At 42.4% G+C, this 26,030-nt stretch overlaps 2 protein-coding genes and 1 long non-coding RNA gene across 11 annotated transcripts in view; 2 read left to right on the plus strand and 1 right to left on the minus strand.

Moving 5' to 3' along the window:
- ARL11 (ADP ribosylation factor like GTPase 11) overlaps positions 1–1,391 on the minus strand; it is a 38,840-nt gene extending 37,449 nt beyond the window's left edge. For 4 of the 5 annotated variants that reach the window (XR_006962053.1, XR_006962052.1, XR_006962050.1 and 1 more), the window contains exon 1: positions 1,009–1,391. Coding sequence is in view for 1 of the 5 variants with exons in the window: in XM_047079389.1 (XP_046935345.1) it covers positions 1,009–1,306 (298 nt within the window). In the remaining 4 variants the exon portion in view is untranslated. The remainder of the gene's footprint in view (positions 1–1,008) is intronic. The other variant, XM_047079376.1, reaches the window with a different exon arrangement.
- Positions 179–21,502, plus strand: LOC124512060 (uncharacterized). Its single transcript, XR_006962055.1, has 3 exons — positions 179–787; positions 14,208–14,329; positions 20,770–21,502. It is a non-coding gene; the product is annotated as an uncharacterized LOC124512060 (long non-coding RNA).
- Positions 21,503–24,695: 3,193 nt separating this feature from the next.
- RCBTB1 (RCC1 and BTB domain containing protein 1) overlaps positions 24,696–26,030 on the plus strand; it is a 56,475-nt gene continuing 55,140 nt past the window's right edge. For 4 of the 5 annotated variants that reach the window (XR_006962061.1, XR_006962058.1, XM_047079434.1 and 1 more), the window contains exon 1: positions 24,698–24,810. The gene's annotated coding sequence lies outside the window, so the exon portion shown is untranslated. Of the gene's footprint in view, positions 24,811–26,030 lie in introns of all 5 variants that reach the window. The other variant, XM_047079456.1, reaches the window with a different exon arrangement.

The following is a 26,030-nucleotide window of genomic DNA, read 5'->3' on the forward strand; positions in this document are numbered from 1 at the left end:
TTTTTCATTTTTTTTTCAACGTTTATTTATTTTTGGGACAGAGAGAGACAGAGCATGAACGGGGGAGGGGCAGAGAGAGAGGGAGACACAGAATCGGAAACAGGCTCCAGGCTCCGAGCCATCAGCCCAGAGCCTGAAGCGGGGCTCGAACTCACGGACCGCGAGATCGTGACCTGGCTGAAGTCGGACGCTTAACCGACTGCACCACCCAGGCGCCCAAGCCATTCTTTTCTGAGGGAACACACATGCATCCAGGCAAATAGAAGAAGAGGCTCTACTCCAAAAGTAGGAAGTGTTTATACAAGGTCAGGTTTCAAACACAGGCCTGGGCTCTGAAAGGGCCAGGAAGTAAGGGGCATATGAGTCACCATGAGCTGACCTATCTCGGGAAGGTGGGGAGGGAGCTGAGTCAGAGAAGAGGGTAGGGCCCCTGGAAGACTCCGAATGCGGGCTCACTTTCCTCGGTAGTTAAAGCAAAGAGGCAAAAGGAAGTTCTAGTTAGACATAACCTAGTTCAATAGAAATGACCAAAAGATGGCTTCAGCTCTTGCTCGTCTGTGGCTTCCAGGCTCTATTTTCCTCCTGTAAGCCTAAACCCTGAAACGGAAGCTAGCTTGAGTTCAGTGCACGCAGTGAAGAGTCCAATCGGCTCATATAAGCTTCTGCCTCTGGAACTCTCCTCAGGACCAGCACCGTGCCCGGTAAACAGTGGCTATTTATAAATACTGTCGCCCGGGGACAAATTTACAAGTTGGGGCAAAGTGGTTTCCTCCATTGCCTCATCAAGGTAAATTACCTCTAGAGCACGACTCACGTTCCTCACGAATCCGTTTCTAAAACCAAGACCTGTTCCCGACTTAGGGGAAACCTGGCTGGGACAGGGGAAGGGACATCTGTCCCCCAGGGGTATATTCGGGCTGCCCCTTCAGGAAAATAAGACAGGTTCTGTTCCTTCCTTATGCCGGGGTGGGGGGTGAGGGTGGGGGGTACGAGGAAAATGAAAGTTACCTCTGTTACTAGACTGTGGCTGAAAAAGCTCCTCCTCTGTGGCCGTCTGCCCGCATCCAGCTGCAGCTGCTCTGTCCTCGTCCTGTTGTGTCCCAAGAGTGAGATGTGAAGGAAATGCAGTGACCGTTGCTGGTTCTCCTTTCCCACTTCCTTTCCCAGGTGGTCGGGGGCGGGGCAGGCTCATCAGCCCCTCCCTTAGTCCCCCCTGGACTCCCCTGGCGGTCCTGCTGGGGACGCGCCACAGAGATGTCCCCAGTTCTTCAGCTCTTGATAGAGCAAAGTCTAACACCAACCCCATTTCTTAGCTCAGAACACATGCCTTGATGTTTTTTTCTGGAGCCTGGAGGGTTTTTTTTTTGTTTTTGTTTTTTTTTTTTTTTTTTTTTTTTACCATTTATTTATTTTTGAGAGAGAGAGAGAGAGAGAGACAGAGCACGAGTGCGGGAGGGTCAGAGAGAGAGGGAGACACAGAATCCAAAGCAGGCTCCAGGCTCTGAACTGTCAGCGCAGAGCCCCATGAGGGGCTGGAACTCGAGAACAGCCAGATCATGAACTGAGCGGAAGTCAGAGACTTAACCGACTGAGCCACCCAGGCGCCCCTGGAAAACATAATTTTTAAAACATTGGCCAATCAGAAGCCATTGATTCTTGGGGCGCCTGGGTGGCGCAGTCGGTTAAGCGTCCGACTTCAGCCAGGTCACGATCTCGCGGTCCGTGAGTTCGAGCCCCACGTCAGGCTCTGGGCTGATGGCTCAGAGCCTGGAGCCTGTTTCCGATTCTGTGTCTCCCTCTCTCTCTGCCCCTCCCCCGTTCATGCTCTGTCTCTCTCTGTCCCAAAAATAAATAAAAAACGTTGAAAAAAATTAAAAAAAAAAAAAAAGAAGCCATTGATTCTTTCTGTAACTCTCTAATTTGCATCTGCAGTTGCAGTGCTCTGGCTCTTGTAACAGGTAGCGTTTGCGCTTTCTGCCTTCCCACGCGTTTCATTAAAAAGTCAAGAAGCAAATTAGGAACTATGACTCTCCCATTTTACAAATAAAGAACAAGGCTCAGAGTAAATGATTTACTTGAGATCTTGCTGGGATTTATTCATCTCTTCCTCTTTCATGGTGCCTGCTACCCACTGAGAAAGTGCTTTGCAAAGAGCAAACATCCTGTTGTAATTGTAGGGTATTTTAACAGGAGGAAGTGGTTAGGAAAAGTCAGAAACACGGAGTGTATTATGTACACCACTGTGTTATTTGTTATCGACATGACTGTTGCTTAGTTCTTTGGGGTGCCTGTGGCTGTAAGCTATAGTCACTTTGCAGCCAGCCTGGGCAAGTGGAAATTTATAGCCAAGGATCAGGGTGGGGGTCAGCAGATAGAAAATTACTAAGAGGTTCTGGGGAGATTCTGGTTAAGCTGACCTAACAGGATTCTTGCTGAAGTCATGCCACGTGACCAGACATCACCTGGGCGGGGCATGAGGAACCCGATCAGATATTGAGGGGATTAGATATTGAGGGCAGGGCATTCTGGTGAACACTTAGGAGGGTTGTTGCTAAAACTGGATTTTACAAGGAAATGTACAGATGGGCCGAGAAGAAGTTTCAGAAGCCTGACTAAAGTTTGGTCAAGCAAAGAATGTTTGTCGTTATGCCAAAGCAGGCTCAAAGCATTAAAGACCTGTGTGAAAGAACGCTTGTTTGTCTTATCGTGGTGGAGGGCGATTAGATCAAGCTGAGACTTAGTCCTGTCCAGCTGATGAATCCTTGGGGAACCTGCCAGGATTTGATTTGCAGGAGGATTGGAATGGGCAGATGATAAGGACACAGGGGCTAAGGTTAAGGTGTGCCTGGGGCTTGGGAGCAAAGGAAGGAACATTGCCTTCACTCTGACCCCAGTTCCTTCTGTGTGGTCCTGGGGGGGGAGGAGAGGTGGACAGAAGCTGAAGAAGCCATTGATTTGCGAAGAAAGGTTGGACTAGGTACTGTTAGGTTTCCTTCAGCTCAAATATCTTATGGATACAATGGAATTTTTTTTAAGTTTATTTATTTATTTTGAGAGAAAGAACATGCTGGGGGGGGGGGGCGGGTTGTGGGCAGAGGACCCAAAGCAGCTCTGTGCTACAGTAGAGAGCCCGATGTGGGCTTGAATTCACAAACTGAGATCATGACCTGAGCCGAAGTCGGTCACTTAACTGACTGAGCCACCTAGGCGCCCCAGTATAATAGAATTTTTATTGAGTAGCTATAAGCAAAGCTCTGTATAGTCTATCACATGAGTGAAAAAAACAAAAACAAAAAACTTTTCAAAGTGCAACTGCATGCCATATGAATGGGAGAAATCAGCATCACTCTTATATATGAAGACTAGGGCACCATATATCAGAATTAGATATAGGATACATTGCAGACTCTTAAACTGTCTTTATTTTGCATTTTGAGTTGTACTTAGAATTATTATCACTTTTAGTGGCCTGTGAGTGTTTTACATTTACAGCACAACTTATCTCCCCTTTCTGCCATTCCTAGTTTCCATTTTATTGGTGACACCATCTCTTTATAACCAAATGAGGAACCTGGCAAAGTTGGAGGGAATTTCTGTGCCTCTCTCTCTGCTCTGTCTCCCTCCCAACAGAAACAGTATCTTGACAGTCAATCTCTCTCTCTCTCTAAAAACAAAACAAAACAAAACAAAACAAAACAAAAAAATAGGAAAAGGAAATAGCAGTGGGTGATCTACTTTCTGAAATAGTGAGTGCGAGAAAGATCTAAAGGATGTGGGGAGCCTGGGTGGCTCAGTTGGTTAAGCATCTGACATCAGTCATGATCTCGTGGCTTGTGGGTTTGAGCTTTGCATCGAGCGCTGTGCTAACGGTGTGGAGCCTGCTTGGGATTCTCTCTCTCCCTCTCTCTCTGACCCTCTCCCTCTCATGCTCTCTCTCTCAAAATAAATAAACTTAAAAAAAAAAGTCTAAAGGGTGTTAGACTTGCACTGAAGCAGCTTCAACTTCTGCTTCTATGTATTTGCAGGAAATTTCCTGACACTAAAAGGGAAAACAAAACAAAACAGTGGCCAGGGACTGTCTCTTGAAAATGTGCAGGAAGGACAATGTGGAGGCCAAGACAAAAGTGTGATGTGCTCCAGCCGCGCCTCAGAACAGGAGCTGATGACAGGGAGCTGTTGCTTTTTATCTTCCAAGGTTGTTTCAATATGCAAAGTTGGTCTTCAGTAGCAGCTGCTATTCAATCAGCCACATTTCCTGAACTGGATAGTGTATTTTTAGTTGGCAGGGGGGGGGAAAAAAAACTTGATTAGAAAGGAGGTTGGAAGGTCGCTTAGTAGCTAGAAACTCAAATCAGCACTTAAGACTTCTTAACATTTCCTGTATGAGTTACTGTCACTCTGGGCAGCAACGAGCAGTGGTTACTTCACTTCTTTTCATAAAAAAAAAAAAATCACATAAATAATGATGAATATATTGTTTTTTCTTTGAGTGTCGAACAATATAAATGCCTACAGGACAAAATTCTTAAGTTCACTCTTTACATCACTACTCCCCTCCTCTGAGGTAATCAGGATTAGTAGTTTGATGCATATTTTTGCTACTATCTTTCTATATATGTACTTACATATTTTGGAGCACATGCATATGTTTTACTGTTTATTTTTTATTTATTTTTGTTTTTAATTTTATTTAAATCCAAGTTAGTTAATATATAGTGAAGTAATGATTTCAGGAGTAGAAACTAGCAATTCATCACTTACATATAACACCCAGTGCTCATCCCAACAAATGTCCTCCTGAATGCCCATCACCCATCTAGCCCAACCCCCTCACCCAACACCCCACCAGCAACCCTCAGTTTGTTCTCTGTATTTGAGAGTCTCTTATGGTTTGCCTCCCTCTCTGTTTTTATCTTATTTTATCTTATTCCCTTCCCCTATACTGTTTATTTTTTGTTTAGGTCTTTTTAAATGTAATTGTGATATCTGTAACTTCTTTATTACATTGAACAATAATACATTTATGAGATTTTTCCATGTTAGTGTATATACTAACTCATATACACTTATATTTTTGTTATTATTTTTTAAAGGATTTATTAAATGATGAGAAGGCCACAGGAAAATACAAAAGGCATAATACTAAAATATTCACAGATGAAATTACGTGATTCTGAGATTTGTTTATAAAGCATCTGGTAATGGAGAAGAAGTAGCTTGGGATATAATATAACAAGACTGGCCATGAATTGATAGTTGTTGAAGCCAGGTAGACAGGGTATATTATATTAGTCTCCTTATCTTGCATGCCTTTAAAATTTTCCATAGCAAAATCTAAGAAGCATATGTAAGAGGCATAAACTATTCCAGTTTACCAAATCTTTGATTCTGCCACAGCTCACAGGCCTACAGGGCTCCTAGCACTTGTCACACTCCATATTTTTGGCCTTCTCCAGAATCTGCTGTTACCCCTGGAGGTGTGGGTCACTCCTACTTTACCCTTACGACACTTTGTATATATACAAACACACACCACACAGTCACACTCACACACATACTCCCACATTAAAGGAATTATCTTACTAAATTGAGAGCTTAAAAGATAGTTATCACCGATTGAGCCTCTAATCTGCATCATATACATTGTCTGTGTTTGTTTAGTTACTCCTCCCAACAGCTGAATGGTAAGACTATTTCTGTCCCCTTTTATAGATATGGAAACTGAGGCTAAAAATATTAAATAACTTGCCTAGTCTTTTCTTTTTTATTCTCATTTAATTTTATATCATTGTGTCAACTATGTTCATATAAATATGTGTAAAAAGGGATCAGTACAGACACTGAGAAGCAAGCACAAATCTTACCGAACAGGAACATTGCCATTATTAGATGGCAGGAGATAAACTGAAGATAGTCTCTGGGTCATAGTCTGCATTTTGCTTCCTTGAGTTCTATAAGAGCCCCTTCTGGGCAGTTAGTGTGTTAGTGTGCAAGGCCATGACGGAGTCTTAGGAAGCATAGGGCTTACCATAGTTGAGGCCACAGGCAGGCCTTTCTGGTGGGATAGTGGGAAGATAGTCAGGAGGAGTGGACTGTGCTGTATATTCTATGTCAAAGCCCACTGTCAGCTGTCAGGAATGAGCAAATCAGAATACTTCTTGGGGTAAAGGAGTATCAGCTGGTCCTGGCTGTAGGGCATGGAGAGGAGGGGACTCTTGATTTCTCATTAGCATAAGATCAAGGCCTGCCAAATACAGGTAAGAATCAGACCCAGGCTTGCCTGGGAATTTTTTCTTCCAGGTGAAGAGAATATAACAACTGCAGATAGTTTGGTGATAAGTCTTTATTGTGTCTGTCTCTTAAGAATTAGTTGTTCTCCACGACATCCTATGCACATCTTCTTTGAGATTCCCTTGACCTCTGGGTTCCTCTTCTTTTCTTTTCTTTTCTTTTTTTTTAGTTTATTTATTTATTTTGACAGAGAGAGGGAGTGAGAGAGCCAGCATGTGCATGTGCAAGGGGATGGGCAGAGAGGGAGGGAGAGAGAGTATCCCAGCCTGATGCAGGGCTCCAACTCACAAACAATGAGATCATGACCTGAGCTGATGTCAGATGCTTAACCAACGGAGCAACCCAGGAGCCCCAGATCCTCCTTTTATATCCCAGATTTTCCCCTTTCTTGGTTCACTTGGTTGTCTTGGTGGAGCACACATTCAGTAGCCTCTTGGATCCATGGGAGGTAAGTTTTTACACCTTGAATCTCTGAAAATGTCTTTTTTTTTTTAATGTTTATTTTTGAGAGAGAGAGACACACACACACCGAGCATGAGCAGGGAGGGGCAGAGAGAGAGGGAGACACAGAATCCGAAGCAGTCTCCAGGCTCCGAGCTGTCAGCACAGAGGCTGATGCAGGGCTAAAACACAAGAGCTGTGACATCATGACCTGAGCCAAAGTCGGACACCTAACTGACTGACCTACCCAGGGGCCCCTGAAAATGTCATTTTTTAACTCTAACAATTTATTAATAGTTTATCTGATATGGGATTCTAGGATGGAAATCATTTCCTTTTAGAACTTTGAAGGCATTGCTTCTGTGTGCTGTGGCTTCCTTTGCTGCTGTTGAGAATCTAAAACCAGACTGACTCTTGATCCTTCATTTGTGACTTTTTTCTCTTTGGAAGATTATAAAATCTTAACTTTGTTCCAGGAATTCTGAAATTTCGTAATCATGTATCTTGGACTGAGTCTATTTTCGTCCATTATATTGGAAACTTAGTGGGCCCTTTCCTCTGCCTCTTCCTGCTAGAAGTAAATTACTTTCAATTTTGGGATATCTTGAATTTTCTCCTCCACTTTTTATGTTCCTTCTTTTTGGAACTCCTACTATTTGGTTGCTGAACTTTGAGTTATTCTCTAATTAAAAGAAAAAAAATCTTGGGGCGCCTGGGTGGCGCAGTCGGTTAAGCGTCCGACTTCAGCCAGGTCACGATCTCGCGGTCCGTGGGTTCGAGCCCCGCGTCGGGCTCTGGGCTGATGGCTCAGAGCCTGGAGCCTGTTTCCGATTCTGTGTCTCCCTCTCTCTCTGCCCCTCCCCCATTCATGCTCTGTCTCTCTCTGTCCCAAAAATAAATAAAAAAAACATTGAAAAAAAAATTAAAAAAAAAAAAATCTTTTTCTGGGGCACCTGACTGGCTCAGTCAGGGGAGCATGCAACTCCTGATCTTGGGGTTGTAAGTTTGAGCCCCACATTCGGTGTAGAGATTACTTAAAAAAATAAAATCTTGGGGCACCTGGGTGGCGCGGTCGGTTAAGCGTCCGACTTCAGCCAGGTCACGATCTCGCGGTCCGTGAGTTCGAGCCCCGCGTCAGGCTCTGGGCTGATGGCTCAGAGCCTGGAGCCTGCTTCCGATTCTGTGTCTCCCTCTCTCTCTGCCCCTCCCCCGTTCATGCTCTGTCTCTCTGTCCCTAAAATAAATAAACGTTGAAAAAAAAATAAAATCTTTGAGGTGCCTGGGTGGCTCAGTCAGTTAAGTGCCTGACTCTTGATTTTGGCTCAGGTCAGAATCTCACAGTTTGTGAGTTCGAGCCCCACAACGGGCTCTGCTCCTGACGGGGAGGAGCCTACTTGGAATTCTCTCTCTCCCTCTCTCACTGCCCCTCCCCAGCTCTCTCTCTCTCAAAATAAATAAATAAACATTTAAAAAGTTAAAAAAATAAAATCTTTAAAAATATATTTTTTTCTTTCCCTTCTTACACCTTTCCCATGTTTACTCCCTTTTCTGGGAGATTTCTTCAACATTATCTTTCAATCCTTCCATTATATTTTCATTTCATCGATTATATCTCTTCCCCCCCCCCCGCCCCCAAGGGCTCTTTTTTTGTTCTCTGAATTTTTTTTTTTAATTTTTTTTTTCAACGTTTATTTATTTTTGGGACAGAGAGAGACAGAGCATGAACAGGGGAGGGGCAGAGAGAGAGGGAGACACAGAATCGGAAACAGGCTCCAGGCTCTGAGCCATCAGCCCAGAGCCCGACGCGGGGCTCGAACTCACGGACTGTGAGATCGTGACCTGGCTGAAGTCGGACGCTTTACCGACTGCGCCACCCAGGCGCCCCTGTTCTCTGAATTTTTAAAAGCAGGATGATTAAAGTATCATGGAGATTCCATGGAACCAAGTAGAATAATGATAGAAGACCCTGAAGTGGAGGATGTATGGTAACAACCAGAAGGTTCTTGTTCCATTTTCTGAGTTAGTCAAATCTGCCTTCTTCAAGGTAATGGGCAGTCTGTTTCCCAGCGTGGAGCTCGCCAGCCTGCCTGCTTCTACCTGGCTCCTGTTTGCCACCTTGGGATAGAATGCTATTTCGTCAGTGTGTGCAATGATTCCACTGGGGACAGATGAAGGAGCATAGAACATTCACCAACATAGATCATGTGGTGGGCTACAAGTCTCAATAATTATAAAAGAATTGAAATCACACTGAATATATTCCTCTGTGTGACCACAGTGGAATTAAAGTAGCAATAAATACTGGAAAGATATCTGGAAAACCCCCAAATTTGGGAGGAAATTAATCTGCTTCTAAATAGTCCAAAAGTCAAAGGAGAAATTGCAACGGAAATTATAAAATATTTTGAGCTGAATAAAAAGGAAAATATGACATGTAAAAATTTATGAGTTACAGCAAAAGCACTGGGAAATTTAGACACTTAAATGCTTATATAATAAAAGAAGAAAGATGTAAAATCAATTATCTAAGTGACAGAAAAAAAAGAAAAGCAAACTAAATACAAAATAAGCAGAAGAAATAAAGTAATCAAAATGAGAATGAAAAGCAACTAAATAGAAAAAAATAGAGAAAATGAACACAGTCAAAAGTTGGTTCTTTGAAAAGATTAATAAGATCAATAAACTACTGATAAAGTTGATTAAGAAGAAAAGAAAATCATGAAGAATAAAAAAGGTACATCACTATCAATTTTAGATTAAAAAAAAAAACAAAAACAAAAAACCTGAGAAGGAAGATATTATGGATAGTCTTATGCCAAGAGAACCAATAACAGATGAAGTGATTAAACACTATTTATTGAAAAAGCTATCTTTTGTTCTGGGCCAGCTTGAAATATCATCTTTATTGTACACTAATTTATATGTTGGCATGCAGGTGTGGGTTTGGATGCTTTTACCATCTATATCACATTCTACTACTATATTTGCTCTAAAAGCTAGTATTACAGTCAACCAGTGGGAAGTTGTATCAGCTTTTCTGACCCAGCCTCAGAAGTCACAAGGGGCCATTTCTGCTGCATTTGATTGGTTACAAGCAAATGATAAGTCCACTTGGAATCCAGGAGAGGATACATAGACTCCATCTCTCAGTGGGAGGAGTACCAAAGACTTTGTGGCTATTAAAAAAAAAAAAAAGTACATGCTGTCTTTAGTGATAATGCTTCTAATGTTTTTGTTAAGTGTAACAATATTATACAATATAACAATAGAACAAATAATATTTCTACAGGTTTTGGACAAATATCCTTTCTAAATTTGAGGACCTTTCAGATTAGGTCATGGAGAAATAGAATCAGCAGTTGTCATTTGTTTTTCTCATAGACAAGTAGTATAATTCGTGGAGAATAAGTTTAGTGTTGTTTGTTTGTTTGTTTGTTTTTGAAGTATAACTGACACACAATGTTATATTAGTTTCGGGTACACAACAGTGATTTGACAATACTGTACATGACTCATTGTTCACTGTAATTAGTATAGTCCCCATCTGTCACCATACAACATTATTACAATATTATTGATTGTATTCTCTATGCTGTACTTTTCGTCTCAATGACCTAATTTATTTTACAACTGGAAGTTTGTACCTCTTCATCCTCTTTATTTTACCCACCACTTCATCCATCTCCACTCTGGCAACTACCTACCAGTTTGTTCTCTGTATTTAAGAGTCTGTTTTTTGTTTGTTCATTTGTTTTTGTTTTTGTTTTTTAAGATTCTACATATGAGTGAAATCACATGGTATTTGTCTTTCTCTGTCTGATGTATTTCACTTAGCCAAATATTCTCTAGATCCATCCAGGCTGTCTTAAACGGCAAGATCTCATTTTCTTTTATGGCTGAGTAATATTCATGAAGAATTGTATTTAAGGGTAAATTTATATTGCCAGATTTGTGAAATCTGGCTACACAGATGAAATTTACTACACAATACAAACTACTATTTAGATTCTAAACTTTGGGCATTAAATCTTCGGAATATTTTACAACGTAAGTGGGACAGTATTCTTTATGAATTGTAATTTGACTGATAGTATTTGGCAATATCCAGCACATACCTCAAAGAGATTCAGAGAAAAAGAATGTTTTTTTTAAATGTGAAAATTTTCTTATGTAAACTATACATTCATTTTTCACGCACAGGAGCATGAATAGGGAACATAGATAATGGTGGACTAAATAACACATTTAATTTCTCTGAAGCTTCAAATCCCACTATAGAATCCTGCTGAGCTAGATTAAATTAGACCACATAGTGAGCTCTTTGAGCAAAGTTAAGTGGCCTCGTTCCTAAGCCCACATTTATCACTTCAGTTATAAGGAAGCGCTGATCCGGAGCATTTAGACCAAAGAGGAAAATGGACAAGAACCAGAATATATATATGCCCTAATGTCTAAGCTGATTTAGACCATTTGCGGGAGAACTTTCTAGAATATGGAGTGGTACAGCCTCCCCTGGGTCAATTTTACCTAGCTGCACAGGTAGTGATAAGGGGATTAATGGCTACTCTAGAGGGAAGGCAGAGAACCCCTTCAAAGAATGGGTATTTACACAATCTAGGATTATTTGTATACTTTTGTCCTCTAAAAAGTACAGCCCAAATGGTGTTCTTGAGCTTGGTATAGACCCATGCTTGGGAAAGATGTGGAGGCTGGGGGAAGTGAGGAGGTGAGGAGAAACCTGGAGTGTAAAGGAGCTTGGATTTCCATTGGCATCTCTTTTTTTCCCCAGAGAGATACTGGCACAGTCACAGGATTAAGTTAACGTTCCCATCTCAGTTAACCCATTAGGTGGGAATAATACATTTACACACCAATGTGTGAGCTTATCCTCGCAAACCTTCCATCCAAAAAAGGTGGGGGGTGGGGGAAAGAAAGAGAAAAGGATACTAAGCGTTTTCTAATGTACTCTCAAACGTTAAAAAAAACTTTTCTTCCTTTTAATTGCTTTTCCCAGTTATATGTGAAATGGGTATTTCAGTTTGCAGTGGTAGGAAAAGAATAATGGAACCAAAGAAAAGGAGAGACATTTTAAAACTGCATCAGCATATGGCCTGTCCCCAATCATTTGTAACAAGTGTTAGAAGAAGCAGAAATACCAGATTTCCATTTAGTCACCTGCTGGATCTATTGCCTTTAAAAAAAAATTTTTTTTTTTGGGGCGCCTGGGTGGCGCAGTCGGTTAAGCGTCCGACTTCAGCCAGGTCACGATCTCGTGGTCCGTGAGTTCGAGCCCCGCGTCAGGCTCTGAGCTGATGGCTCAGAGCCTGGAGCCTGTTTCCGATTCTGTGTCTCCCTCTCTCTCTGCCCCTCCCCCGTTCATGCTCTGTCTCTCTCTGTCCCAAAAATAAATAAACGTTTAAAAAAAAAAAAAAAAATTTTTTTTTAATGTTTATTTATTTTTGAGACAATGCGAGAGACAGAGCATAAGTAGGGGAGGGGCAGAGAGAGAGGGAGACACAGAATCCGAAGCAGGCTCCAGGCTCTGAGCTGTCAGCACAGAGCCTGATGTGGGCCTGAAATCACGAACTGTGAGATCATGACCTGAGCCAAAGTTGGCCGCTTAACCAACTGAGCCACTCAGGCACCCCTGGACCTATTGCCTTTTAAACAATTTTAGAGGTTATTCCTGTTTTGCCAAATGCAGGAAGAGGGCTGGGAAATATCTGCCTGGCATGTTAAGCTTACGTATCGTTAAAACTCTAGGAAATGTTGAACCTTATATAAATTCTGACTCTCCTTCATATGGCTGTTATATCCATATTTGAACAGGCATTATATATGGCGTTGGCACGATTGGGAAATCTGCCTTCTAATATGCCTGAGATGGCTGGCTCACTGATTAACTTCTGAGTGCATTGAGCTAAACCCCACTAATTGCTGAGTTTGTTTCCTCGTTTGTGAAGCACTGAAGTGACCCTCTTGTGAATGTGGCTGGGCCACATTTTAAAAGTTGGCCCTCCCTGTAGCAGGTTTGGAAATACTGCAATAATTTTAGAATTGGATGAAGAAATGTATCTTGAAATAAAAAATCCTATATAATTTGAGGGAGGTATGAATTTCCTATCAGGCAGGATCAAATCTAGGTTGGTGAGTAAATAAACTAGAAGCAAACAAAGTGAAAGGGAAGAAGACATTTAACAGACTACAGGTTTGGGCCCATGCCACACGGTGGCAGGCTTACTCTGTGTTGTGCTCCCTCTTCAGGGCCAAAAACATCAAAGGTGGAGAGAGGAGGGAGTGGAGACAAACTTCTGGGAAACAAATCTTAACGCTTGAATTTAACTACCTTAAACCACGCACTTCAGGAAGTTAATTTTAGAAAGTATGACATGTTATTAGTTTGTCAAGACTATATGTTCATATTAAAATGTTTTAGGAGCACGTGGGTGGCTCAGTCGGTTGAATGTCCAGCTTCAGCTCATTCGGCTCAGGTCATGATCTCACGGTTTTTAGGTTGAAACCCCGCATGAGGCTTGGCTTGCTGCTGTCAGGCAGAGCACCCTTGGGATCTTCTGTCCTCCTTCTCTCTGCCCCTCTCCCGCTTGCATGTGTGTTCTCTCTCTCGCTCTCTCTCAAAAATAAATAAACATTAAAAAAAAATGTTTTTGGGGCACCTGGATGGCTCAGTCGGTTAAGCGTCCGACTTCGGCTCAGGTCATGATCTCACACCCTGCGTCAGGCTCTGTGCTGACAGCTCGGAGCCTGGAGCCTGCTTCGGATTCTGTGTCTCCCTCTCTCTCTGCCCCTCCCCTGCTCATGCTCTGTCTCTGTCTCAAAAATAAATACATTTTTTTTTAATTAAAAAAAAAATGTTCTTTACAGTGGATGTACCTGAGCAGCAATGATCTGACCTCCCATAGGACATTTTCCCTCTAGGTCTCAATTTTGTCATCACTACAATGATGGCTTAGGATTACTTAAAGTTCTAAAATTGTCATACCTCTCTTATAACTAGAAGAAAGATATTCTTTTTCAGTAACAAGCATTTCAGTCATATTGCAGTGAAGTTGATAAGGAATATGTTTTTTTTTATTTAGATTGCCTAGGTTTGAGTTTGATTCTGCCATTTTTTAACTGTGAGGTATTAGGTAAGCTACTTAACCTATAAAAAGTTTCAGTTTCCTCATCTGTAAAGTGTTACAAATTACAGTACATATCTCATGGGGTTGTTAGGATTAAATGGAAAAAGAATGTATGTGTGGCAGAGACTGGAACACTGTTCACCAAACCATTTCTTTTTCTTCCAGAGCAAACAGCTAAACCACATTTCCCCTCTTTACTTGGAGTTATCTGTGGCCATTTGACTGAATTTTAGCCAATGAATGAAATGTGAGAAGATATTCATAAACCTATTTGTAGGCTCAGCTCACAAAAATCTCCCATTGTGATCTTCCTTATTCTTTCCCCTTCTGCAGGTTTCTCATGGAAGCCATGTGTTAAAGATAGTGGGACCACAAAACAGAAGGAAACTTGGTCCCTGAATCATGTCTTGGAGGACAGCTTTGTGCCTGTTAAGAACTGTCCTTCTGGATTTTCTGTGAGTGAGAAATAAACTTCTATTTTGTTAAGCCACTGAGATTCTGGGGCTTATCTGTTATGGCAGCTAGCATTAACTAAAATAGCACGTAGGGCACTTAACACGATACCTACTTAATAAATGTTAGGTGTTATCAATATCATGACTCTAAATAAAAACCAAAAGCCTAAAATTCTGAGCTTCAAACACAGCACTGATATGGAGATTCCTTCTGCAGTATACAAAATCTGGCTTAAAAACCAAACCAAACAAACAAACAAACAAACTAGAGAAGGTCTAGGAAACAAAGTTGTGTATAGAGATAGTAAAAATCTAAGCTATTCGTGTATGTCATATGCAGAAAGTCATTACCAATATTTTGTATTTATATTTGCTACTTTTTTTGAAAAACTTAACAGAATATAAAGGAAAGAAACCAAATTAAAAGTTCAAGTTAGTACCATCATTGAAATAATATTTAAAATTTTTCTTCCTTGTGATAACATTAGTGTTGTGATTCAATGATTTCTCTCAGTATTTCACGTTATGCTCACCCTTTTTCTCTTAAAAAATGTCTTCTTTCTTGACTCCAACACTTTTTGATATTTTAGTGCTTTTATTTATTTTTTTAAGATTTTATTTTTTTATTATTTTTTTAAATCTTTATTTACTTTTGAGAGAGAGAGAGACAGAGTGCAAGCGGGGGAGGAACAGAGAGAGAGGCAGACACAGAATCTGAAGCAGGCTCCAGGCTCTGAGCTGTCAGCACAGAGCCCTATGTGGGGCTCAAACTCATGAACCGTGAGATCATGACTTGAGCAAAAGTCGGACGCTTAACCGACTGAGCCACCCAGGCGCCCCTAAGATTTTATTTTTAAGTCATCTCTACACCCAACCTGGGGCTCAAACTCACAACCCTGAGATCAAGTCACATGCTATACCAACTGGGTCAGACAGGCATTCCTTTAGTGCTTTTATTAATGCCTCTTCTCAGTTTTCTCTAATGAGATTCTTTTTTTTCTTTTTAATGTTTATTTTTGACAGAGAGAGAGAGAGAGACATAGAATGAGCGGGGGAGGGGCAGAGAGAGAGGGAAACACAGAATCTGAAGCAGCCTCCAGGCTCTGAGCTGTCAGCACAGAGCCTGACGCGGGGCTCGAACTCACGGAGTGTGAGATCATGACCTGAGGTGAAGTCGGACGTTTAACCAACTGAGCCACCCAGGCGCCCCTGAGATTCTACCTCTCTTAAAGCCAAGATCAAATTTCATGTATTCAGTCAAAGCCTTCCAGGATATCCTGGTTGGAAGGGATCCTACCTGCACTGAATTGTAACATTTACACAATCCAAGGCTCTTCCCATTTGCTGTCTTCTGTGCTAGAGTTTATTTTCAGTTGGGTTTGTATAGCTTGTTTCTCCCTAATCAGATTGCAAGCTATTTGATGACAAGGACTGTGCTTTTTTGATTTCACATTGTCCTCAGAAAATAGTAGAGTCTGTGAAAACAGTTACTGATACTTGACTCACTGGTTTGAAAGCCCCAAGTTTATAAGATTTCCCCTAATGTTTTAACATCTCTCTTTCATGGAGTTTCATAAGAATAAAGAACAACAGCTCTCATACAGTTTTCTTCATAGATAAATAAAAATAGAGGCAGAGGTAGTATTTTATGGTCAGTGGTTTGGGTTAGTAGAAATTTACAAAGAATAAATTAGTGCCTCATTTTCTATATTGAAATGAGGACAATTTTATATGTATTACCAGTTAAGCTTATTTTGCTTTTTTCTGTCCTTCCTCCTAACTATTCACTTAAAAACTTTTTTAATGTTTATTTTTGAGAGAGAGAGAGAGAGACAGACAGACAGACAGACAGAGTGTGAGCAGGGGCGGGGGGCAGAGAGAGAGGGAGACACAGAATCTGAAACAGGCTCCAGGCTCTGAGCTGTCAGCACACAACCCGAAGTGGGGCTCGAACTCACAGACTGCGAGATCATGACCTGAGCTGAAGTTGGACGCTTAACCGACTGAGCCAACCAGGCGCCCCTAACTATTCACTTTTTAAATTTCTTTCTGTTTTGCACATTCGCTTAAGATGTTTACCTTAAAAATATTAAAAGTTCTAGCTTAAAAGTGTTTCACAGTGTATATTCAACATCATAAGGACTGTAGAATGTTTTAACTCTGAATCTTGCCTCTCATTTTCAATTTGATCGCTAGTTTCATCCTGTTTTAACTTCTAAAAGTTGGCTATTTTCTATAGTCAGTGTTTCCTTGGAGTTACCAATGTTCTATTAATATCTTTGCTCATCATTGATTCTTTGAATGCTCCTTTAACTGGATGGAGAATTTTAGATTAACAGATATTTCCCTCCACCATTTTGAGGATACTGTTCCATTGTCCTCCAGCATCTACTGCTTGCGATAAGAAACCAGCTTTGTTTATATATCATTCTTTGTAGGTAGTGCGACTTTCAGGCTCATCCCAAACATTCATAGAAACTAGGGAAAGTTACGAATGAAGGCCCCATACAATATGTCTAAAACATTTTTAAGTTAAAAACTTATTAAATGAAGCTAACAACTTGTTAAATGAAATAAATTCTATCCTCCTATCTTGATAAACATACCTTTTTAAGGAACTGGATGACCAAGCCTTGAATTTAGGACTCTTAGAATCCTTCAGAGAGTACAGAGATTTCACAGTCTTGGTCCCGCCTCACAGCTCACCCTCCATTTTTTCCAGTCTTGGCTTCATCCCACACTGCAAGGGGCTTCACACGCTTACTTGTGGACACTCCAATTCCAAGCCCTACAGCCACTTCCCAAACACCCCACGGCCCTAAGTGTGTGCAGTCTGTTTTGGGGGGTTGGACATAGGGAAGAGGCCCATGAAGGTCCTGAAAGTGGGTTGGAGCTGTATGGGCAGGAAATGCTAGGGTCTTGTGCCCCTGGAACATGGTTTGGAGGGAAAGGGCAAACTTTGGGTTATGTTTTCTTGACATTGCAATAACCTCCTTCATGGTTTCCTCCCATCCAACCTGTTCTCTACACTGTATCAGAGAGATTTTTTTTTTTAATGTAAACCACAGCATTATATTATCTCCTAAAAAATCCTTTAAAGGCTTCCTATTGCATTTGAAATAAAATCCTTTAAGAGGCTGAAAAGCTCTAAGTGGCACTTCAATGTGCCAAGCTCTTTGGGAAGAGCTTTCATCCAAGATGTTTCTCTTTCTGAAACGCACTTTCCTACCCGCTCCTCACATGGCTGACTTCAGTCTATTGTATAGCTCCTGGCTTAAATGCCACCTCCTCTCCAGGTACAGCTTCCCTGTTATTTGCTATCACTGCATCTTGTTTATTTCCTTCAGAGTACAAATAACAAATGTAGTCACCCATTTGTCTCTCCACACTGTCATCTACACAAGGGAGAGTGTCACATATGAGTCAATTCTGAGATGGAGATTAGCACATGGGAAGTTATTAGGGAGTACTCTACTCAACCCCTGTTGAGCAAAAGAAAGTAGGATGGGCCATCAATCAGGCAGTGGATGCTGGCTTCCCAGAAAGGGGCCTGACTTTGGGCAAAGCAATTCTCTTTAGCTGAAGCCCTTCCTTAAGAGGGCTGACAGCTTTGGTCTGGATTGGGCGGTATAGCACCCAAATGGTCCATGTCTTGTGCAGATCTGCTTTCCTTACATGAGTTCTGGAAGTAGCTTCTTCAGAGCTCTGGCAGGCTTGTTCCCTGGGGGAAACTTGTAAAAGGAGGGTTAGTAAGGGGAACCACACGCTCTGCTGTCGCAGCTGGTATTAGGCTGCAACCAATACTCACCCTTTCTCTCTTCTGTGGTTCATACTGGATGCTCTTCACTCTTGATTAGCACCTCTGAAGGCCTAGGTGACTCACCTAGTGGAGTGACAGATTCTTAAAACTGATGAGTTCCAGTTAACTGTTTATCATGTCCTTCTCAGGCTGCACCTGCTACATCTGTCCATTTGCCATCAAAATTGCACAAGTACTAAAAGATGTCCTAGTTGATTACCTGGATGCCAAACATATGCCTACCCGATTCCACTGTGTAATAGTAGTTCTACTGCCTCTTGATAATGAGAGTCAATTACCCCCATGAAGATCTTTTTCTTGCCTGCTGGTCCTTGCCGTGAAGGGCTCAGAGTACTGGGTGGTGGTATAGTTTAAAATTCATTGAAGACTCTTGTTGTGTTCCCTGGTAGAAATGTTTTGCCTTTGGGAACTAAGACCTTTAAAACTGTGGTTATATTTGTGAGGATGAAAAGCACAAATTCCCCAAGTGGGTCACTGGGATTGATGGTACACAGGAACACTCCTGCTTCCATACCTTTGACTCCACTCCCAGTTATTCTCCTATGAGGGATACAGCATCGAATAATGGTGATTGATTTAGAGCATGACTGCACCCTAGAAGGTAGCACTTTATCCTCACAGGGTGTCATCTCCAAGCTGGTACTTCAGCCAAGATTTCTGCCATGTGATAGGTCCAATGGATTCCATGGTCATATGCCCACTGCTACATTTCCTTTGCTATGTAGTGGGTTCCTTGGTCAGATGCAATGATATATGGGATGCCATAATGGTGGATCAAATAGAGTATAATCCCTTGGATAGTCACGTTGGCTGAGACTCAACAGACAGGTAAGGCAAACCCATAGAATATGTGTCTATTCATGTTAAAATGAATGACTACCTCATCCAGGGTGGAAGGAGCCCAATAGGGTCGCCTTTTCACCAAGTGGCTGTTTGCTATCTTCAAGAGATAGTGCAGTATTGAGTCTCAGCAATAGTTCCTGTTACTGGCAGGTTGATCATTTGGCTACGGGATTAACCTTGGTGAGTGGAAGATCCTACTGGTGGGCCCAGTTACAGCCTTCCTCCTTATTACCGTGTTTTCTCTATTCATGAATCTATTGTGCCAGTACTGGGGTGGCTAATAGAAAAGCTGGCTGGTGCCAACTGGTTAAGTCATTCTACTTGGGTGTTTAATGCCTCTTCAATGGTAGATGCTCTCAGAACCTGTGGAGGAAAGGGACAGAAGCAAGACTGGGCAGAAAGAGAAAATGGGCTTCAGTAAGTACATCACAACCAGGCCCCAGCCAACCCTGTGGGAAGTTCGGAAGCTGGGATGATTCTTTAGAATTTTCCCTTGTTGAGGTGAGAGAGTCTGGTCTTCACAACCCCTCATTGACCAGTCATTTGTTGCAGGCTGCTCCTAAAAGGGGCATGACCTTGGGTAAGGTAGCATTTTTTAGTTAAGAAAATGACAAAAGAGGTTCATCAGTGCACAGCCTTCCCAGAAGCTGGGAGAGTAAGTCCTTCAGTCTTAAAGGAGACATAGACTGGCACAGCATAGACTCCACGAAAGAGACCATTACCATTACCTTTTTTTTTTTTTTTAAAGTATGCTCCACTCCCAGCATGCAGCTCAGTGCAAGGCTTGAACTCATGACCCTGAGATCAAGACCTGAGTTGAGACAAAGAGTCAGATGCTGAGCTGACTGAGCCATCCAGGCACCCCGAGACTATTATTATTTTTTTCACCAGTATATATTCAAGCTTAATATAGTGTTTAGCACACAGTGGAAATTCAAAAGATCTTTTTGAATAAATAAATTACTGAAATGTCCTGCTTTCTTAATTTGGAGTAAAAAGGTCACATCTCACCCCACCCTCCAACATTTTACTATGAGAATTTCAAAATTTAAAGGAGAGTGCAAAAGGGACATCTGTGTGGCTCAGTTGGTTGAGCATACAACTCTTGATTTTGACTCAGGTCATGATCTCAGGGTTGTGGGATCAAGCCCTATGAGGGGCATCGGGCATGCATAGCATGGAACCTGCTTAAGATTCTCTCTCTCTCCCTCTGCCCCTCCCCTGCCATGCTCTCCCCTCTTTCTCTCTAAAATAAATAAAAATAAAGAAATAAAATAGAGTACAAAAAACATTTCCCAGATATAACATTTTGTCATATTTGCTCTCTTTTTTCATGGATAAGTACATGTATAGTATTTTTTGTTTGTTTTTGTTTTGTTTTGTTTTTGCTAAACCTCATAACACTCTGTCCTTAAATACTCTGGTATGTATCTCCTAACAATAAGGACATTCTCAATACTACTATGATCATATCTGAAAAAATAACATAAAATTTTTTAAATCACTTAGTATCTAATATTGAGCCATATTAAATTTCTATGATTCTCCACCAAATATCTTCTATAGCTTTAAAAAAAATTTTCAACTATGATTCCACCCAAGGTTCATGCATTACATTTGAATGTCATTTTTCTTTACTATCTTTTAAACTGGGAACAGTCTCTCTCCCCCTTTCCCCCCAGAGACTTAACTTTTTGAAGAGACTAAGGCTAGGAGTGTTCTTGTCCCCCATTCTGGATTTGTCTCTTTCCTCATAGTGTCATTTTGTTTGTTCCAGGTAACATCACCTTCAATATTCTAAACCAATTAGAATATTCTTATGATCCTCCTCAGCACCCTGGTGTCATTCCAAGAAGTCACCAAGATACATTCTAATATCCAGAGGACCAATCCTGCTTCACAGTCAATCGCAGCCAAAATTCTAGCTCCCTAGAAGATGAAAGACCTCATAATTCCTACCAGAAGCTGGTGGCTTCCTAAACGAACCATGTTGCTCCTGGTGGTGTTGCCATTGCTAACAATAAAAGTGTATTTTATGCAGAAGGTGATCTTACGGAGGAGTGACATAGACACTCACGAGAGGTGCTGTGCTTGGAAGGGTCTCATGCTGGTCTAGGGAGCAGAGTGGGTTTATCTCTTTGTGCCATCTGTTCAGCGTAGCATCTGCCTGAATGCAGGGGAAGAAATCAATCAGCAGAGTACTTTACTACTTTACTTTAGTCAGGACCAAGATACTTGTTTGCTTATTTATGTGTTCTTGGGGTGATGGAAAAAAGGAATTAGAACAAAAATTATTTTCCAATTCTCCGTTGCCACTTCTCTCAATCTTCCCTCCTCCTTGTTTATGCCATGTTTATTTATCCCAGCCACAAGAACAGAAATTATCTCCCAAGTAGGTGGCTCAATAATAATTGAGGTTGTAAAACTCATTGTGACTGATCATGTTTGCCTGTTTGGTTATCTAATTAAACTCAAGGTGGACTCTCTCTTTAGGTAGATTCTATATTTTATTACATATGTAAAATCCTAAGACACTTATGCAATCCTCAATTCTCAAAAATGATTATATTGTTTTTGCAGCTGTCAGAACAGATAGATGTCTGAGTATTACTATTACATAAACAGGTAAACAATCTTATAGAGTGATCTAAATGTTCCCGTTCTATGAGTTGGTGGTTCTCCGGGTTATTTCTCTCCATCTTGACCGGCTACAAGAAAAGAAAAGGGGGATGCAATCTGGGTGCTCCCATCTGTTTTTATTCTCTCAGAAGAACCAATATTCAAGTCTTTGAGGAAGTAACTGAAAGCTCTTTTAATTTTGCTCGTCCAGTATCAAGAACGTTCCAGTGGCCTATGAAAAACAAATGTCTGCCTAAGGGGCCTTTGGACCTTTTCTTGGCAAAGAAAATCGTGTTAAGAGGTTGGACTCCATCAGGCGTTAGCTAGCCTAGCTGAAGGAAGTGGTACTGAATTGGCTGACCCATACCTGGCCAAATTGAAACTCACAGAAGAGCACAGTGGAGGAAAAGGGAGCAAACAAAAGACAGTGTTCTCCTAATTTTCCATTTCCTGAGAGATTACTTTTAAAATGAAATTCCGAAGCCCCCAAGAGTGATTAGAATTGTTCTCCTGTGGCCCACATTCTTGACAGATACTTTTTACCAGCATAGTCATCTGTTAGCATGAACATGAAGAGGAGTCCTCCCTCTGCCCTGGAGGTAGAGCCCAGTTTCTTCCTTAAAGTAGCACTTGTAAATTGAGGTTTTTTGCCCAGTAGAAAAAGTTTAGGGTGCTCTAAAATAATCTTGTTTGGAACAAGTCATTTTGCTGTTTTTAGATAACAATTATAGAGAGCTTTTGAAACTGGAAAAAAAAAAAAGTTAAAAGATCATCTAGCACTAGTCCACAGGCCAATTTTAGGTGAAGACCCTATGATTTGTCTGAGGGAAGGTTACTCAATCCAATGAATAATACTAATATACCAACATATATGTCAGTCTTGCAAGTACCTCACTGTTAACCTAATTAGGTTTCCTTTGTCCCAGAGGTAAAAAGAGGTCACCAAGTCCAACCATATAGGGTTATTTGGAAATGCTTTTCCAAATAAATAATGCTGTTTCATGCCTCCCTGCCTTTGAAGGTACCGCTCTGTCTTCTGAAAGGTCTTTCCCTTCCTTCCATTGGTTACTTGTTCTCCAAATTCACTTTCCCAGGAAGTTTTTTCCTAACCTTCCTTTGTGCTCACTTGATACCCTGTATCATAATACTTTTCACCCTGTGCTGGAATAGTGAAACAAACTACATATTCCTTGAGATCAGCAACCATGTCTTATCCAACCTTTCATCCTCCAAGATGTTCCAAGTATGGCATCTGGCACATGGTAAGCAATGAGTGCTCAGGAAATATTTGAGGACTCAAACCCAAAACCTCAATTTTTTTCTCAAACACATGTTTTCCAGAAGCCCTTTTGATCAGATTGTAGCCTAAAGAAACTGACTTTCCCCCCCCCCTTTAAACAGAGTAGGCTCAAAGAATTTTTAGTAAATTCAATGAACTGCTACAACCTTGGTTGAGCCACTTCACTCAGTGCATATTGAAGGCACTGTAGTAAGTCCAGATGTCTCATTTCAAAGACTTTACAACCTAGGGAAGAAGATAGCAATAGACAATTTACCTCTTATAGGAAATGTACAGTACATTTCTGGGCAGTCTGAGATTAGTTTATCAGAATCTGTAGTTGCCAGGAAATTAGGAAAGAAGTTACATCAGACACTGTCTGAATGAATTTCAATTGCTGGAGCTGTTGAATCAGGGAGGAAGATGAAGAGAAGGAAGACCAGAGTGGGTGGTATTTGACCAGGATTTTAAGAGATAAGCTTAGGAGACTGATGTGTACCTTGGGGGTATGGTTAAAGATAACCAGAGCCCCACAGTACTTAAAGCAGTAAAAGCAGATTTTATTCAGGAACTATTATTGCAATAGGAGAAAAGAGACCTCAGTCTAGAACTAGGCTTACTTGCACTGTTGCAATAGTCTCTGAATAACATCTAGTTTTAATGCCTTAAGTACTGTTCGACTCTGGTTTTCTGTAAGTGGGGAGAGGGTAGTGATTCAGGGCATTTCACATAGAGGCAAAAGAATGAACGAATGCAAAGGTGAGAAAAACAACTTAGGGAAAAAGTTAGTAATCCAAAGAAAGCTGAGTAGTCAAGGAAAACAGGAAATCTCCAGAGCCAGAGCCTAGAGTACTGTTGAGTAAGTGCTGGAAGATGTGGAAAAGCAGCCTTCTAGTAGATTAACGGAGTTGTTTGGTGATACTTAGAAAATGTTTTTCTGTTTATTCAACAGAGCTCAAGTGGGAAAGCTTAAGTTTCAACAAGATTGCTTAGAAAGTTATGCCAAGACGTTTGGACTTTATTCTGTGGAGCGAACTGGAGTTTTCAAAGAGCCGTGCAATACCTAACCAAGAAGATTGTGGTCTCCATAGATGACAGGCTAGAGCAGCGTGAAGCTCTCCCGGCCTCAGTTTACTCATTTATAATAAGAAAAGGGTTGTGTCATTTGCTGTCTTAGGTCCTTTCCAATCCTGACAGCCTGCTTCCGAGGTATCTGTGCCTTCCTTTCATCATCTGGGCGCCGTGCCTCACTTTTCCTTCTGATCGTGGTCCAGCTGCCACCTTCTCTTCCCACCCTCAGGTCCTGCAGGGCGCGGGGGCGGGGAGGTCATCCCTGAAATATAAGGAGTATCTCCTCCGACGACCTTTGTCCCGGGTAGCACCATCAGGGTAGTGTCTAGAGGAAGTAGGGCGCGCTAAGGGGCAGGGAAAGGAGTTTCGCGTCGCTTTTCCGTCCTAGGTCCCTCGGTGTGGCTGGCCGGCCGCCCCCACGGCCAAGCCCTCGGGGTCCCTGAGACAAAAGCCTGTGAGTCTCGGCAGCCACCAAGCTCCACGACGACTCTCCGCAAAGCTTCGGGGGCAGGACTAGGACAGCCAATCGGCTTCCAGCGAAGCCCCGGGCCGTCTGGCCTAGAGCCCCAAAATACTGACTCGCAGCCACCGCGGGGCGGGCGGATAAACCCCGAGTCCGCCCAGCGCGCGTGGCGTCGGCGTCACGTGAGGCGGCCCGGCCACGTGACCCGGCGGCCCGGCCCCTGGCGCCCTCTTACCCCACCCCCCTCACTCCGCTCCACCCCTTCGCCGGCCGTCCGCACCGCTGTTCTCTGGCGACTCTCCGGGCCGCCGAGCTTCCGAGATCCCCGCGGCGCTCCCCGCGGCAGGGCCCGGCCGGACGGCGCGAAGCAGCAGCTGGCTGCCCAGGTAGCCGGTGGGGCGCGGGCCCGCGCTCGCGGGGGGCGCTTCCGCCCCTGCCCTTCTCCTTGCTCCCCCCTTCCCCCCGGGCCGGGCTGGCGTGCCCCGTTCTCCCACCTCCTCCCTCCCTCCGGCTGCGGGCCTGGGCTTCCCGGCCCCCGGTCCGCGGGGCGCTGCGACCCGGCGGGTGGCGGGGCCGCCGGCGCGGCACCGTTAGCAGCTCTGCTGGCGTTTTCTCCGAGGAGGAGGGAGAGGGTGCAGGGAGGCTAGGGAAAGTTTTCTCTGCTCCCTCTCTTTTTTGAGCTGCTAGGACGCGGCTTTGCTCACAGCTGCAGCCTGTTACCGCTCTGGGCGCTGTTTTGCTGAGAAGAGACCTCCCCTCCGACTCTCCTCCCCATCCTCTTTCGGCCTTTCCCAAGATCTTAGCATCTTCTCCTTCATCTCCGGGGAGGGTGGTGGTATCACAGACCATATTCTCCACCGTTTCCCTTTCCCCCACAACACGGCCTCCACAACGGGGCATTCGTTTAGGGACCTTTATCCAAGAGTGCGGCGAAATGAGTGAAATATTTCTCTTGTCCTGCATTGGGTGCACTAACCGCTCTATTTTATGTGAGATGACCATCTAGGCACGCTCTGTTCCGCTCCAGTAAGTGGCTTTTTGTGTATGTTTGTTTGCATGCGAGACCTTCCGAAGCCCTCTTTGCAGCTGGGAATTGCAGTTTTTAAAGCAATATTGTAATGTTGCTTTAAAAAAAAAAAGGTTCAGAGTCTTATTTGACTTTGGCCTATTTATTTTTGGGGGAGGAGGATTATAGTTCTTGGAGGCAAAAATTGTGAGTTTCTAATACTGTTGTGCATTGTGGGATAGTAACATCAAAACACCAAGGTATATATTATGCAAAAAAGAATGGAAAAATGAGCTAACCCTGAGGGAGGTTTATAGTGTGTTTTAAACTTTAGAAATATCTATTTGAAGTGACCACTGGGTGAATTTCTCTGCTTCGAAGTGCTTTTAGGGTTGAGTAGGTAACTGTATATTTTCATTCTATTAATTCGTGGCATGGATATCTTTTATTCCATTGTGTGAATACCGTCTATTAAGTACTTCTAGACAGGTCCCATTTCTTGTTCACTCTAGAAGAAGAAGGGTATTAATCATTAACGAGATTTCTTCCACAGTGATTTTTATGTGTGTGACCCAAATGATAAAGTTCTGGGAACTTCAG

The sequence above is a fragment of the Lynx rufus genome, unplaced genomic scaffold (genome assembly GCF_022079265.1).
Source record: "Lynx rufus isolate CCGP_SWC_20201006 ecotype Redwood Valley unplaced genomic scaffold, mLynRuf1.p SCAF_1, whole genome shotgun sequence".
NCBI classification, from domain to species: domain Eukaryota; kingdom Metazoa; phylum Chordata; class Mammalia; order Carnivora; family Felidae; genus Lynx; species Lynx rufus.